The sequence below is a fragment of the Panulirus ornatus genome, chromosome 69, assembly GCF_036320965.1.
Source record: "Panulirus ornatus isolate Po-2019 chromosome 69, ASM3632096v1, whole genome shotgun sequence".
In the NCBI taxonomy this organism is placed as follows: domain Eukaryota; kingdom Metazoa; phylum Arthropoda; class Malacostraca; order Decapoda; family Palinuridae; genus Panulirus; species Panulirus ornatus.
In genome coordinates this window covers 17040054-17054593 of record NC_092292.1, presented here as the reverse complement: position 1 = coordinate 17054593, position 14540 = coordinate 17040054, and the positions used below count along the sequence as shown (strand labels likewise).

General features: G+C 45.3%; 1 protein-coding gene across 1 annotated transcript in view; it reads left to right on the top strand.

Moving 5' to 3' along the window:
* The window catches only part of LOC139747658 (glutamate receptor ionotropic, NMDA 3A-like), a 172017-nt gene extending 164386 nt beyond the window's left edge, over nucleotides 1-7631 (top strand). Inside the window, exons 9-12 of the mRNA XM_071660223.1 lie at nucleotides 2431-2492; nucleotides 3154-3255; nucleotides 7029-7107; nucleotides 7392-7631. Coding sequence (XP_071516324.1) covers nucleotides 2431-2492; nucleotides 3154-3255; nucleotides 7029-7107; nucleotides 7392-7631 — 483 coding nt within the window. The remainder of the gene's footprint in view (nucleotides 1-2430; nucleotides 2493-3153; nucleotides 3256-7028; nucleotides 7108-7391) is intronic.
* The last annotated feature ends 6909 nt before the right edge of the window (nucleotides 7632-14540 follow it).

Genomic DNA, 14540 nt, shown 5'->3' with positions numbered 1-14540 from the left:
TCACTAAGAACTCCTCCATCTCGATGCTCGTCAGTGTTGGATTCAAGATCATTCATCTCGTTTATTTCTTGTTTACTCGCCTGACGACCCGCTTTTACACCCTTAATCAAGGTCTAATGACCTTTCCCAGACCCCTTGATGATGTGTTGACCTTTCATTGACTTTAAGATGACCCCTAAATTGAAACCTCTTATGAAGTAATTGTTCATTCACTCTGTGGTTTGTTAACGGTGTCCTTTGACACGCACTTGCCCACCTGGACTCATACCAACGTCTTTACGACCTCAAATTACTTCATTGACCTCGTCCAGCACTCGTTGACCCCTAGTTGTGTCTTCTTTACCACCCGCTGAACGTCAGAGCTTTGAATACACCTAATGACCTGGTGAGGTCAGGCGGTGACAGGGGGTGACCTTTCTTCCCCGCATCGAAGGTCAAACGCAGGGGTCAATCACCCCATAACACTGTGGGTTCCTTCTTGCCCCTTCCTCCCTCTCTCTCTCTATATATATATAACCCAATCTTGATCATGGGCAACTACGTAGACGCCCTGAAGACGTCTTGAGACAAAGAGGAATGCTAGACGTCTGTGTCTTCTGTGGGTTTATATGGATCAAATCTCCAAAGTACCATTGTGGTTCAGTACATACATATGATATGTATACTTATATACATATGGTCATTCATCAGAATTGGACTCCCGAGTAAGATATTCTTCATGAAGAAATGATCCAGTCTCTTCCCATCTACATCTAATTCAGACATCAGAATCACAGAGCGGAGACTAATTTGCTTCGATATGATGGTTTGGCGAGAAGGGAGTGAGTGGAGGAAGGGAGGAGACTTATTATTTAATGACTACAATTACCATCTAATGAGATAACTGCCAGTTTCATGGAATTACTTAGTCGTGCTGTACAGGGAGTTGCTGATGTGTATGTGTATGTGTGTGTGTGTGTGTGTGTGTGTGTGTGTGTGTGTGTGTGTGTGTTTAATGAATACTAACAGCCACACACACACACACACACACACACACACACACACACACAGACACACAGACACACACACAACCGCTGGCGGAGGTGACGGCCAGCGAACACTGGACGCTGAGATAGATGATGAAGTTAATTGTGAACTATTGTGGCCGTAGCGTCCGGGGAATGAAGGTACCAGTGGGCGAGGCCCGGACACACACACACACACACACACACACACACACACACACACGCCCAACGCACTATGACTCACGAACGCACTCCGGTACCAGGGATTCTAACACCTATCATTCACCTGGCGTGGCACTGTCATCATGGCCTTGTTTTCGTGAAATGGGACGATGCTTAGTACCCCTTTTCGTGTATATTCGTGTGTGGGTCAGCCTGGCTGGTGTGTGTGATCCCAATTGGCATGACGTCAGACGTTTCTGGAGGCGTGCAGTAAATAGCCATTCCTTCCGTAGGATGAGCAAGAAGTTATAGGGACGACTTTCACGAAAATCCTTTGAAGAAAAATTGTCAGTGAGTTTCCGGGACAAGACGAGGTTAAGTATGGCCCCCTCCCCCTTCCCATTAGCAGCGCATCTGTCTTTAATGGGGGATAATGACAGGGTAATGGGGAAATAGGGCTGGCAAATGGCCGGTTGGCTATGGAGGAAACTTAATTGAAGGATCCCATTGACCAGAGTTAATGAACTTGGTTATTTGGGGTTAGGGGGGGATAGGTTAATGGCATGCGAACCATAAGGTAGAAGTATTACAAGGGTTATTTACGCGTGTTAATGAAGGAATGATGAGGGTCGAAAATTATGAAGGGATTAAGTAATTAGGAGAATGAGATTAATCGACAATTTATCTCGAGAGATTGTCTCTGAGAGACAATGGATAGATTACCATACGGATGGAGATGATAGGCCAGACCAAGGTGAATAGGAAGGGTAGGGGATAGGATGATTGAGGACGGGATGAGGATAGGATAGATATAGCCCTTGAAGAGGCAATACTAAGGAATAGAAATAGATAAATGAATTATAGGTATAGAAGGCAAGAATTTAAGAGGCTTATTGTAGAATAGGACCGGATGCTTCTACATGGGAAAATGATTATGGGTGTTGAAAGAAGAAATAGAGATAAGAGATATGAACATGGCGATACAGGAATACGAAAATTACTTCCTTGATTACCTTATTAACTACAGCAATGGAGTTTCTTAATGAACACCCCTGGTGTACAGGCAACGGTAATAAGACATTTAGTCAGAATCGGAAATTGAGAACACACAAATTAATCGGTGATAACCATGAGTAAAAAAAATGACGTCAGAGGTCTAAGTGTAATTCAGGGGTGACGTAATCATTAGGCCATGTGACATCATTGGTCATCCCAAGACTATAACGTCACAGATCTCACACTGTGAAATCCTTTGTGCTTCCAGGTTGGAAGAGCCTTTCCAAAGACTCCAGAACAGAAATCATTGGCATCAAAACCTTTTTTAAGGTACGTTACATATATCTCAATACGTCAACTCCTTATAATGTTGACACTATTTTATGCTAATTCCTCACATGTCGACTTCTCACTAAGACGAAGTCGTACCATGTCGATTGGGTATCCTATCAAGTCCTTTATAAAGTCAACTTCTTTACCATGGTCATACTACATATGTTAAGATCTTAGAAATTAGACTCCTAAAACCACGTCGACACCCATGCAAAATCGACACCCTCACCACGTCGAAATCTTAATCAAGTCGACCCTCACTACGTCGAAGTCTTGATCAAGTCGACCCCTCACTACGTCGAAGGCTTGATCAAGTCGACTCCTCACTGCGTCGACTCTATTCTCAAGGCACAGCATTAATGTGCAAATATCATACGAGTTTCTCTGTGTGAATATGTATAGACTATACAAGATACTGGGAGCGACCTACACTCAGTCCCTGCATGTAGCTTCGTCTGACTGAACCTACCTGGGTCTGTCTACTTTAAGCTTCGAGACAAAAGTGCTGTATTGCACGGAGCTTCGAAATTCAGCTCTTACAGCAAAACAGTTGACCCGTTTGGAAGTGTTTTACAATTCGTCATAGATCCTCTGCCCATCTCACTCTGTCAGGGAAGATTGTGGAACAAGCCCCTTGGAAATGTCATTCCTGATTCAGTTTGTTGACCCTGATTGATATCAACGTACCTCAAGTCTCCATCTGGACACGGGATAACAGGATCGAAACCCCTTATGTAGAATCTGGTTATCTGAGTAACAAGTGAGGTTTCGAAATATAAGATTCGGAGCTGAGGATCGAATCTTCGACTGAACCATAACAAGAAACAGATCACTTAATGTAGTCTTTGACTATCTATCCACGTATCTTTCTGCTTTCCCACTGATGGTGCGTATTGCCTCGGTAACAGAGACGTCTGTGGATAAACGTGGCCACGGAATATGCCCGCGAGATCGTGTGGTCAGTATTTCAATGTGGACGAATGAGACTCACTTAAATCTAAATTGCTTCATTATCATTGTGTCGGGTTCGGGTCGTCTGCTTCAGCACGGCTGTGTTAACTATCCACGGGCGCCTGTTTGTCTTAATGATGGTCTTACCCATTTATCCTGGTGTGTATAAATTTGGTTTATTAACTGAATAAATGAAAATATTCACAGCTCGGCAGATATTTTCTTATTTTCTTTTTTGATGCGATTTTGTCTCTCGTTCTCAAAATGTTAGAAGGATCGACTTTGATATTTGGCAACGTAGACTTAAAGACTGCACGAAACCCCAGAAGACCTCATTAAGAGTACTATCTAGCTTCAGGTAACGGTGTGTGAGAGGGACTTGGGAGTAGACACCGTGCCTAAGTATTCCCTCGCGACAGAAAACGAGACCTAACCAAGATGCGCCAGCCGGGTGTAAACCACATCGGCGGCGTGGGATATCACCATGGCAACCGGTGTACTGCATCAGCCCTACCCAGTGTTCCTGCCAGGCGAAGCAGGACGGGACCTGAGGCTGAGCAGAGAGGGTGGCAATACAATCATTAAGATCACTGATAAGGATGGTTATATGATAATGCTGATAAGGATGATAAAGGTGATTATAACTGAACTGCTAATAACATTTGGGGTAATTAGAGTATGACTCCGGTAGATGATAGATCTATGCCTCGAATGAGGAACCAACGTGAGTGTTCACGTGTAAGACTTTCGACTGTAATGCAAGTAGGACACTAAATGGACCCAGTCCGTGTCCTACTTACAGTAAGGTCGAAACTCTCCTTCGGTCACTGTGGAATGACCGATGTTGTTCGGGTTTTATGACGAGAATGAGCTCCTCTCTCAACCAAAAATCTTTTCTTCTTCCAAACACGAATATCATGTCGACTCACTTGGGCTGTGTGGTGAGATGGTCGTTAACTTTAATCATCTGTATATATTCCAGGACCATGCTTACGTCACTTCACTTTCCAGCTATAAAAGACTTGCAGTTATTCATTTCCTGAAGTTAACGTCTGCTGGTGTTACCGGACTCCACATGTTCGAGGTTACTGGGAGTACAGACAACCTCGTCAAAGAACTTCCCACTACAGAGGAATCCACGTTTTACTACGACTGGAAGCAGTGGAGATTTGGGCTGCAGGAGCCACTGGAAAGAGATCCTGTGGGGTAGTAACACCAGGACTCCTTCATGGAAACGTGTCTTGGGGATGATGATGAACATAACTCATAAACTAAGACCAAGTCCATGCAGTTTTATTTTTCTTCAGCAAATCGTCACACCAAAATTCACTTCTGTTAGATTTTTTTTTTCTAATCACCAGAGGACATCATCTCCGACGTCTGAGCTCTTTTTCCCCCGTCACAAAATAGTGAAATAAAAGTTTTCTCATAAAGTTCTTCCTAGAACTCCGATCCCCCTATGAACGTTCACTTCCCACGCCGTGTGTTGCATATGTCCCTCTCTCGTCCCTCACCAACCCTTCCTCGACCTCCTCCCTGCGCCAGTGACCCAGATATAACCCCCCCCCCCCCTTTCCCTTCCTTACTTTCCCAACTTTAAACCTCTATGTGACCCACTTCTAATACGAACCCTGTTCTTGCCGATTCTGTATACCCCATGAACTATCTATAGGGAGGGACTGTGGTCTCTTTCCTCCCTCGGCTTCTGTGACACACTTGTAGTTCTGCTACATCCCCACCTACAGCGGCATGATATGGAACGACACCAATAGACCTTTTGCAGCCCCATGGACGACTCTAGTTATCAAACGAGCTGGTTTAAGTGCTCGCCAATAGGATGGTCTTCCTTATCCACTTATAAGTTTGACAGATCAAGACCCTCAGCCTTGAGGAACTATGTTACATCATCAGTGTTGTTCCTTGATGTAAACTGAACGTTTTGTTTATCCTATCCCTCATAACCTCCCTCCCTCCTCATCGTGTGTATGTGAGGTAGATATAGAAGTAACCTAGGAGATAGGAGGGGACCTTGACAGCCACTAAACTTCCTATGATATCATTTATAGTATAGCATAACTCGTCCCATCTCTCCTACTCACTGCACCTCTTTCTCCCTCATTTCCTCACCCTCGCTATATTTTCCCCCACTTTCCGTCACAAGTGACGTATCTTCTAGCTGAGCGTAACACGAGATCTCGTCTTGGTCCCCACAGTGTGGCTCAACTGGCTGACTATATGGCTGGCTGGCGAGTGAGCAAGAGACCGTGATGTGTCTCCCATTACCAGAGTGCTCTCGACTCCATCACCCATGCAAATAAAAAACAGACAAAATTCTTGTTTTTTCTTCGACAACAGCAAGAAGCATTTCGAAGCTTGGAAATAGATAATCAATACCTTATCAAAACTTTGATTCGGTGTATGCAGGACAGACAAATACGACTAAAGGACACGCAATTCCTACATATAACAAAAAAAGGGTAATTCTGTGGGGTTTCCTTTATTTTCTTCCTCCTACGACTTTTCCCGCGAGAATGGCGAAGGTGATTAACAAAACTTCACATCTTAATCATCTGATCTTCGCTAACGACCATGAGAATTGCTCGTGCTTGTCTCAGGTGCAATTGATCTTGTCGAGAAATTACGGTAATTACAGAAGTTTGATATGGCCACAGCATATTAATTCAGCATATTAATTTGACCTTGACATATCACTGGACCTTTATGTATCAGTTTGACCCTGATATCAATTTGACCTTGGAATTTATATGACCATTACTTTAAACAACTTTGGCGAATTCTTTTGACGATGACATTCTAATTTAACACAAAAATATTGATTTGACATTGGTATATCAATCTAACCTTGACGTCAATCGACCCTTAACATTAATTTGACCCCTGACGCATCGATTCCTTTCTGACACTTCGTTTTGACCTCGAATCCTCAGACTGACCTTGACGTCTTAGACAAATTCTTCTGACGCTGACGTCTGCACTGTAGCCTTTGAGAGGTGGCTTAAGTTGGTCCCAGCAACTCGCCCAGTGGGATACCAACACAAAACGAGAACTCTCTGAGAAACTGACGTTCTCGCACGAAACTTGCACAATTGATGATTTTCTTTTTTTTTTTTTTTTGACCATCTGGTCCTCCATGGGATGTAAGTCGGAACCGTCATCAATTTCCAGCTGGGGTCGGGAACTTCACGCTTTCCCAAGGAACTTCCCCAATAGACTAGTCTTTTTTTTTCCCCTCCTCCCCCTCATCAAGACTCTTTCCCCCCCCCCCCCCCTTCCCCCTCATCAAGCCCTCCATAGCATCTAACTTTTCCCTTTGGAGCCGTCATCAACTTCCAGGCATTGTCGACCAACAATGCCACAGAAAAAGTTCTACAGAAGACCAGGGGGAGAATACTGGCCTCTTTTAGTACGAAACGATACATCATAGTCCACGTCGGTGCCACACAAGGGCAAAAGGCCCTTCAAGCCTGTGTCTCCTCACGGGAACATTTTCCATTTATAGTTTTCCCTGCTGGAGAAGTTGCTTTGTATCCACTCGTACTGGCAAATGTTGCTGTGTTATAGATGGAAGTTAGAATTGCTTCTGTTCGTTCTCAAAAAGAATAACTCCGACGCTCAGCCAGACGCAGGAAACGGCTATTTCGTAACTTTAGTGGGAAAGTTTGTGTATCTTCTCTACCTTTTTGGGGGGAGTTAGTTACAGTGTGGCGAGGGAAGAACACACCAGAGAACAATTACACGAGCGAACGAAAACACAAGTGAACGGGAACACAAATTGAATTGGGAACACAAGAACATAGGAATATCATGGAACCGACCCGCTTCTGACCCAACCTTACACACCTACCAACCCACTTCAGGACCACACTTACTTCACCTACCAACCCACTTCAGGACCACACTTACTCACCTACCAACCCACTTCAGGACCACACTTACTCACCTACCAACCCACTTCAGACCCACCGTTACTCATCCATCTACCCACCCTCGTCCCTGCTAACTCTGTGCCATCAATTAACGCGTCGCATCGCCAGAGACAAGTTCAAGGTTCTATCTGTCGCCCGGGGCAGAGTTAAGACCAACAGTCTCCACGAATTACTGGGACACAGACGTTTAAGCAACAGTCAGCAGCTTGTGAAACAGACAATTACAACTCAAAATTGAGACAAAGTCTACAGAGAAGTAAATGCGTTATGCTTCAAATAGACATTAGATTCCCCTTAAAATCGAGAAAAAACTTAAATGACTTTAAGTACTGCTTAAGAGGTTTGAATTTCTAGGCGGAAATACCAGTTTTAAAGTCTCAAAGAGCAAGTGTAATCTCTTAAATGGCGGTAAAAGTATGAAGAACATTTGCGGAAAAAAGGAGACTCCAGAGAGGAGGGAAGTAAGCTAAAGGCAGATTGCAGCAAGAGGGAACAATCTTGCGTCTTCCAGAACGAGGCTGGAGAGTGTGGAGGTCGACCCAGACTTTCGGGAGGAAGTTGATTTATTGAACACATCCAAAGATTCCCGAACTTCCAGTCAGCTCAAACACGAGTAACGCCATCATCATCATCATCATCAAGAGAGCTAGCAAGAAATATGGTGAGGAATCTTTCATTATCAAGGAGTATACTTTGTCCCTACATTCCTGGAAAAGATGGAAGTCTTGACATCATCAGGAGCAGGAAAGAAAAAGGAGTGTTTTCCTGGATCGTCTAATAGGCCAAAGGAGCACAAGACTGGCAGAGCGGCGAACTGAAGGGTAGCCATCAGTTCGTGTCTGCAAATATCTCCCTTGGACCACTGTAGGATGTGGTGGTGGTCAGCCGGGCTCTGTTCTGGAACGCTTTATATATGTGATGGTACTGGATCCTGGCTCTGTGCTGGAAAGCTCTTAGTGTTGGTACTAAATCCTGAAGCTGTACTGGAAAGTTCTAAGTGTTATATCCGTAGCCTATATTTGCGCTGGAAAGCTTACAGTGTTGGAACTTGAACCTGGTGTTGTAATGAAAAGCTCTCATTGTTGATACTAGAGCCTGACTCTGTACTGTATAGCCCTCAGTTTTGGTACTGGAGGCTGGAAGGCTCTATACTAATATTGCATCAAGAAACTCGCCAGGGAGGCACTAAGCACTGCGATTTTAATATGACACACACGACTGCAAAAACGGCCTTCCAGACAGCGTCCAGGTACTTAGATAAGAATAAATTTCATTGTATGCACCTGTGGAGCGACCACCTTATCGGCCCTACAGCTCTCGTGCTGGAATGACTCGTTCTTGGACACTCCAGTGGCACAATTTAACACTCATTTCTACTCATACGAACAATGGTTTGCCAGGATCCATAAAGCTGTGGATGAATATTGCTCGATTGTTCTCCTTTTCGCCGAATTACATTTTCGTTTAGGGACAAAAAAGAAGAATCCATTAACGCGATACAAAATGACATCATCGAAGCCATTTAGCGATAATGGTTCTATCAGCAGCGTTATGGAACCTGACGCAGACACCATTATAATCCTAGTTTCCCCAAATCCCACTGAGGGCGCTGTCAGTCGTCGAAGCCCTTCAAAACAACGCATGATATCAATGCTTACTTATAAGACCTCGGGTTCTCGTTTCACGAGACCTCAAGTATACAGACGTTCTGGCGCACTCAACGCCACTTCTGACGAGGAGGTACTGGGGCCAAATGATTTAAAGAGGGTCATCTGAGGGATGGGTGGATGGGCGCCGTGCTGAGCGATCTGTCGTCAGTCTGAGTCATGCAGTATATAATCTCCAACTCTTTCCTAAGACTTGTCATCACTCACCTCCCGTTTGACGTCAGCCTCTATCATGCGCAGCTGAGGTAGCAAAATGTCTGTCTTCCATGCCATCTCGTGAACTTGGAAAACCATATGGTTTTTTCCCTGTTCGTCGTCTGATCCTCGGTATTCACACTGTTTCCTAACGGTAGACGAATCCCTTGGTATCACTCTGGTAACAGGAGGGCGTGAGGCATTCAGCTCCATCGTTCATAAGCGGACTGCTCTTGATCATCACTAATGAACTTAATCACCAGTTAATCACCTGCTTATTCTCGCGATGGGGACAATGGTTCAAGGTCTGAGTACGATGGAATGAACCTTGGATACGACGTTACGACCCTTGCATACAACATTACGATCCTTGTACACCTTGACGACCCTTGTACACGACGTTACGACCCGTACACGACGTTACGACCCTTGCACACGACGTTACGACTCTTGTACACGACGTTACGACCCTTGTACACGACGTTACGACCCGTACACGACGTTACGACTGCTGTACACGACGTTACGACCCTTGTACACGACGTTACGACCCGTACACGACGTCACGACCCCTGTACACGACGTTACGACTCTTGTACACGACGTTACGACCCGTACACGACGTTACGACTGTTGTACACGACGTTACGACCCTTGTACACGACGTTACGACCCGTACACGACGTCACGACCCCTGTACACGACGTTACGACCCTTGTACACGACGTTACGACCCGTACACGACGTTACGACCCCTGTACACGACCACAGTTGAGCATATCTTTTTCTTTGGGCTTCCAGTCGTTAAGCTGCCGTACTTTCCACCCACGGGAGCGAGGAAGGAACCTGCTCAGTACACCTCACATTAGCTCGGACGGGGATAAGGAAGTTTCACCGAGTCCCTGGGACTTGAGAAACTTGTGGATCTGTACCTCCCACAGGATATTACCGAACTCCTCCGAGGACTTTGGAGCTGGTGGGTCTTACCATCTGGTGGAGGAGGACGTTGTCAGTGAAAGGGGGATAGGATATCTGGTCGCTAGTGATTCTCTCTCTCTCTCTCTCTCTCTCTCTCTCTCTCTCTCTCTCTCTCTCTCTCTCTCTCTCTCTCTCTCATACCTGTTGGTTGTTTCCCTCCTCAGTGAGGCAGCGTCAGGAATAGTCGAGTGAGCTTTAGAAGAAGAATTCGCGCCCGTCCCCTGCCTTCTTGTCCCTTCTTCTTGTAAAGCGTAATGCTACAGGAGAGAAGGATTTCCAGCAACCCGCTCCCACTGGAACCGGTCTATCCACCACCAGGTACCACCTTAAAGAAAAGGGTGAGGAGCTGGCCGGCTTTGAGCTGAATACTCAGCCCAAGACTCGAACACGACCTCAACTGATTCATAAGCAGCGACACTAACCTCTGTTAGACCTTAGTGTGTTGCAGGTGTTGCCGATATGGACGATTAGTCTATGGTTACTTCTGATCTAAGAACTTCGAGCATCATCAGACTTCGTCAGGGTCTGCCTACCACTTCGCCTGTAGCTCAGTTACTCTTATATATATAATTCACACTAACGAACCCCCGAGACAATCCATGTCCCACCCGAGTTCTCGAGGAGGTGTTGTCCACTGCCAGTACTTCAACTCCCCAGTACCCTTAATCCGTTACCCTTAACCCATCAGAATCCCTTAACTTATCTTACCAACCTTGACCTCCTCAATCAACCCTGTACACCTAACCCATTAACCCAAGACTTGTGCCAGTAGTTTATGGGCCCCATTAAAGCACGTGTCTTCCCCGGGAACACAAGGTAAGCCTGAGTTATGGGTCCATGAGGAACTTGATTTCCAGGCTGGATCTGACAGTCAGTCACACAATATACGAAATTGTGATCCTAATGGCATGGATCCAGAATTTCTCAAAGACGAAACAGACATTTCTTTGGAGAGAAGGAGGAGGAAGAGGAGGAGGAGGAGGAGGAGGAGGAGGAGGAGGAGGAAGAGGAGGAGGAGGAGGAGGAGGAGGAGGAAGAGGATGAGGAAGAGGAAAAGGAGGAGGAGGAGGAATAATAAGAATAAGAATAAGAACAAGAACAAGAAGAAGAAGAAGAAGAAGGAGAAGGAGGAGAATAAGAAGAAGAATAAGGAGAAATAGGAGAAGAAGAAGAAGACGAAGAAGAAAAAGAAGAAGAAGAAGATGAAGAAGAAGAAGAAGAAGAAGAAGAAGAAGAAGAAGAAGAAAAAAAGATAGAAAGATCTGAGTTCCTCTGGATGTCAGTTGATTCGACTGCTGTTCTCTTTTCTGATCCTTTTGACGGATGGTGTCGTGCTGAGGAGCTGCTGTGGCGTTCCTTATTTTCATTCCTTTGATGCTCGGCACATCCTAGCTTTCTGCGTCACACCTTAGCCACCTGCGTCACACACCGTAGGTCCCCGAGTCACACCCCAGCACCCTGCGTCACGTATGTGTCCTGCTAATGACACGTATAAGTCCATGTCGAATATCAACCCTAGATCATCATCCTTCCATCTTAGCCATTCAGAGTCCAATCACCACCACCACTCCAGTCCAACCAATCACCACCACCACTCCAGACCAATCATAGCACCTACAACCCTGAAATCCCCAACCTAATGACCGTAATCCCCATAAACTCATCCTCACTATGGATTAGTCCTTTCCCCCATCCCTGGGGAGAGAGGAATGAACCGTTCTCCACTTGGGAGGAAACGCTTTCGCCTCCCCGAAGCAGCAGAGATCAGGGTACGAAAATCGCGCGTGAGTCCTTACGACGATCCAAGAGCAGTAAATTTCTTTGTGGACGGGGCCACCTGGGAAGGGTGGGTGTTCGGGGTCCCTGCCACATCCTGGGAACACAGCAAAGGATCAAAATTTCGTTACCACACGAGAGGTTGGAGCCTCAGCAAGGGAGCGTGCGACAGGTCCGGTCGGGTCGGGTCTTCCGAAGCGATCCTTCGAGGATACAACCACCACACCCACCTCCTTCCATCTCCACCCCCCCTCCCCTCCCATCCCCTCCTCTCTGTGGATAGGCAATTACGGTGGGCCAGACGATCACGATGACGTAGGACGGAGATTCATTATAATGTTGGCGTGTTTTTTTTTTCCCTCTCTGTGAGGTCACGGGTTCTCTCTCTCTCTCTCTCTCTCTCTCTCTCTCTCTCTCTCTCTCTCTCTCTCTCTCTCTCTCTCTCTCTCTCTCCTCTCTCTCTCTCTCTCTCTCTCTGTCTCATTCTATCTGTTTGTGTCTCTGTTTCTGCCTGTCTGTCTGCCTACCTGTCTTTCTCTGCCTGCCTGTCTGTCAGTCTGTTTGTCTGTCTGTCTGTCTGTCTGTCTGTCTCCACTCCCACTCCATCATCCCAACACCATCAAGACTTGTCACTCCTACCTCTCAGCTCACCTCAAAACTTCCTCTATGTCCCCCTAGCCCATGAGGACCTCTATCCCCTTCCCTTCCCTTGCTGTTAGGGGCTCTTCCCCCTCCATGTCAGCCTACCCCTCTATGCAGTAATGGTCTCATTCGTCACCCAATCTGGTGGAAAACTGGTTCTACTCTTGAACCCTAGGTAATGTGATTCAAGCGAAATGAACGCTGGCGAAATTGTTCGTCCATTGGTGGTAGCCTCCAGCTCAGGGTGGAGCACAACTGGCGAAGCTTTCTTTGTCTAATACGAACGACAGCGACGGAGGACAATGGAGATGGTGCTGGGATGAAAGTCACCATGATTTTCACCATTGTGGAATTTGGTGTGTTGTAAATTCGTATCAAGAATACACGGTTGAAGTTGATGTAGATTTGGTTAGACATATTCTAGTAGCACTTTAGAATGTACTAGTTCAGGATTCCCTAAATCAAACTCAAGATTTACGTAGGGAAGTCATCAGTAGAATCAAATTCAACTAAGCTCAGTGTTACGAGAGGTAATACCGAGTGATATTGATCAGATGGGGTTGAGTTGATTGTAATTTATCTTTAGAAAAGTCCAACACTCGGGAGAAGGACTTCAGTCAACTGAGACGCTGTTGTTTTTGAGAGACGAGCAACACACCAGCGCCCCGATCCCCACCCATTCCTGGCGTATGTTTCTAGTGGCGGATGATGAGGCCTCCACTCGTCTGTTATGATCGGTAACTGAGGAGACCCGAGGGGATGGGTAGGTCTGGTTGTTTGGTGAAACAGGATTGCTACGCCTCACACAAATAATATACCTTATCATGGACAGGCTTTAAAGAAGTCTAGATAAGTCATTAAAGGTTTTTCGACAGCTGAAAGAGAATGTAAACCACACCTTGAATATCTCTGACTGAATATAGGGAGTTTAAAACGTTCGTAATACATTTCAGACAAGTCAAAGAGAATCTCAGTTGAATCCAAAAGATTTCGGTCAGATTAGAGGAAAACTAACCCGTTCCTAAAATATTTGGCGCGGGTTGAAAACGGAATCTACATTGTACGTGAAATATTTTGGGCTGAAACTTAAAACACTCTACTGAAAGATTCGAACGAACAATAAAGATACATTCTACGTGCAAAATTGTGAGAAAGGATAACTTAACGAGGCAATACCATGCTATACAGGTCTAGGAAAGGTAACGGGGAGGTCGTAAGGCAACGCACACACAAAATGCTAATTTAAAAACAAAAATGTTTGGGGCAGACAACAGGGAGGCACAACACATAAGCCGCTTTGGACAATACGCCTGAAACTTGGAACTATTATAGTCATTCTAGTCTGAGTCTTTAGAGTTTAATTCTATAAGTTGAAAATTTTATTTGACGGGAATTAAACAATAATCACATACCTTGTATATATATATATATATATATATATATATATATATATATATATATATATATATATATATATATATATATATATATATATATATATATTAGGTTTGATCGCCTTTTCCTGCGTTAGTGAGGTAACGTCAGAAATAAACGAAGGAATGCCATATCCGCTCACATCCATTTTCAAGCTGTCATGAGTAATGCACCGAAACCACAGCTCCCTATCCACCTCCAGGCCCCACAGATCTTTCTATGTTTTACCCCGAACGCTTCACATGACCTGGTTCAGTCCATTGTCAGCACGTCGATCCCAGTATACCACATCTTTCCAATTCATTCTATCCCAAGCACGCCTTTCAGCCTTTTACCCCCGATCATTCAAAATCTTTCTCACGCCATCCCTCCATCTCCAATTTGGTCTCCCCGTGCATCACTTATCCCTCCCATATCTCATATCCCTTGCCATACTACACACCACTTCCGCATCT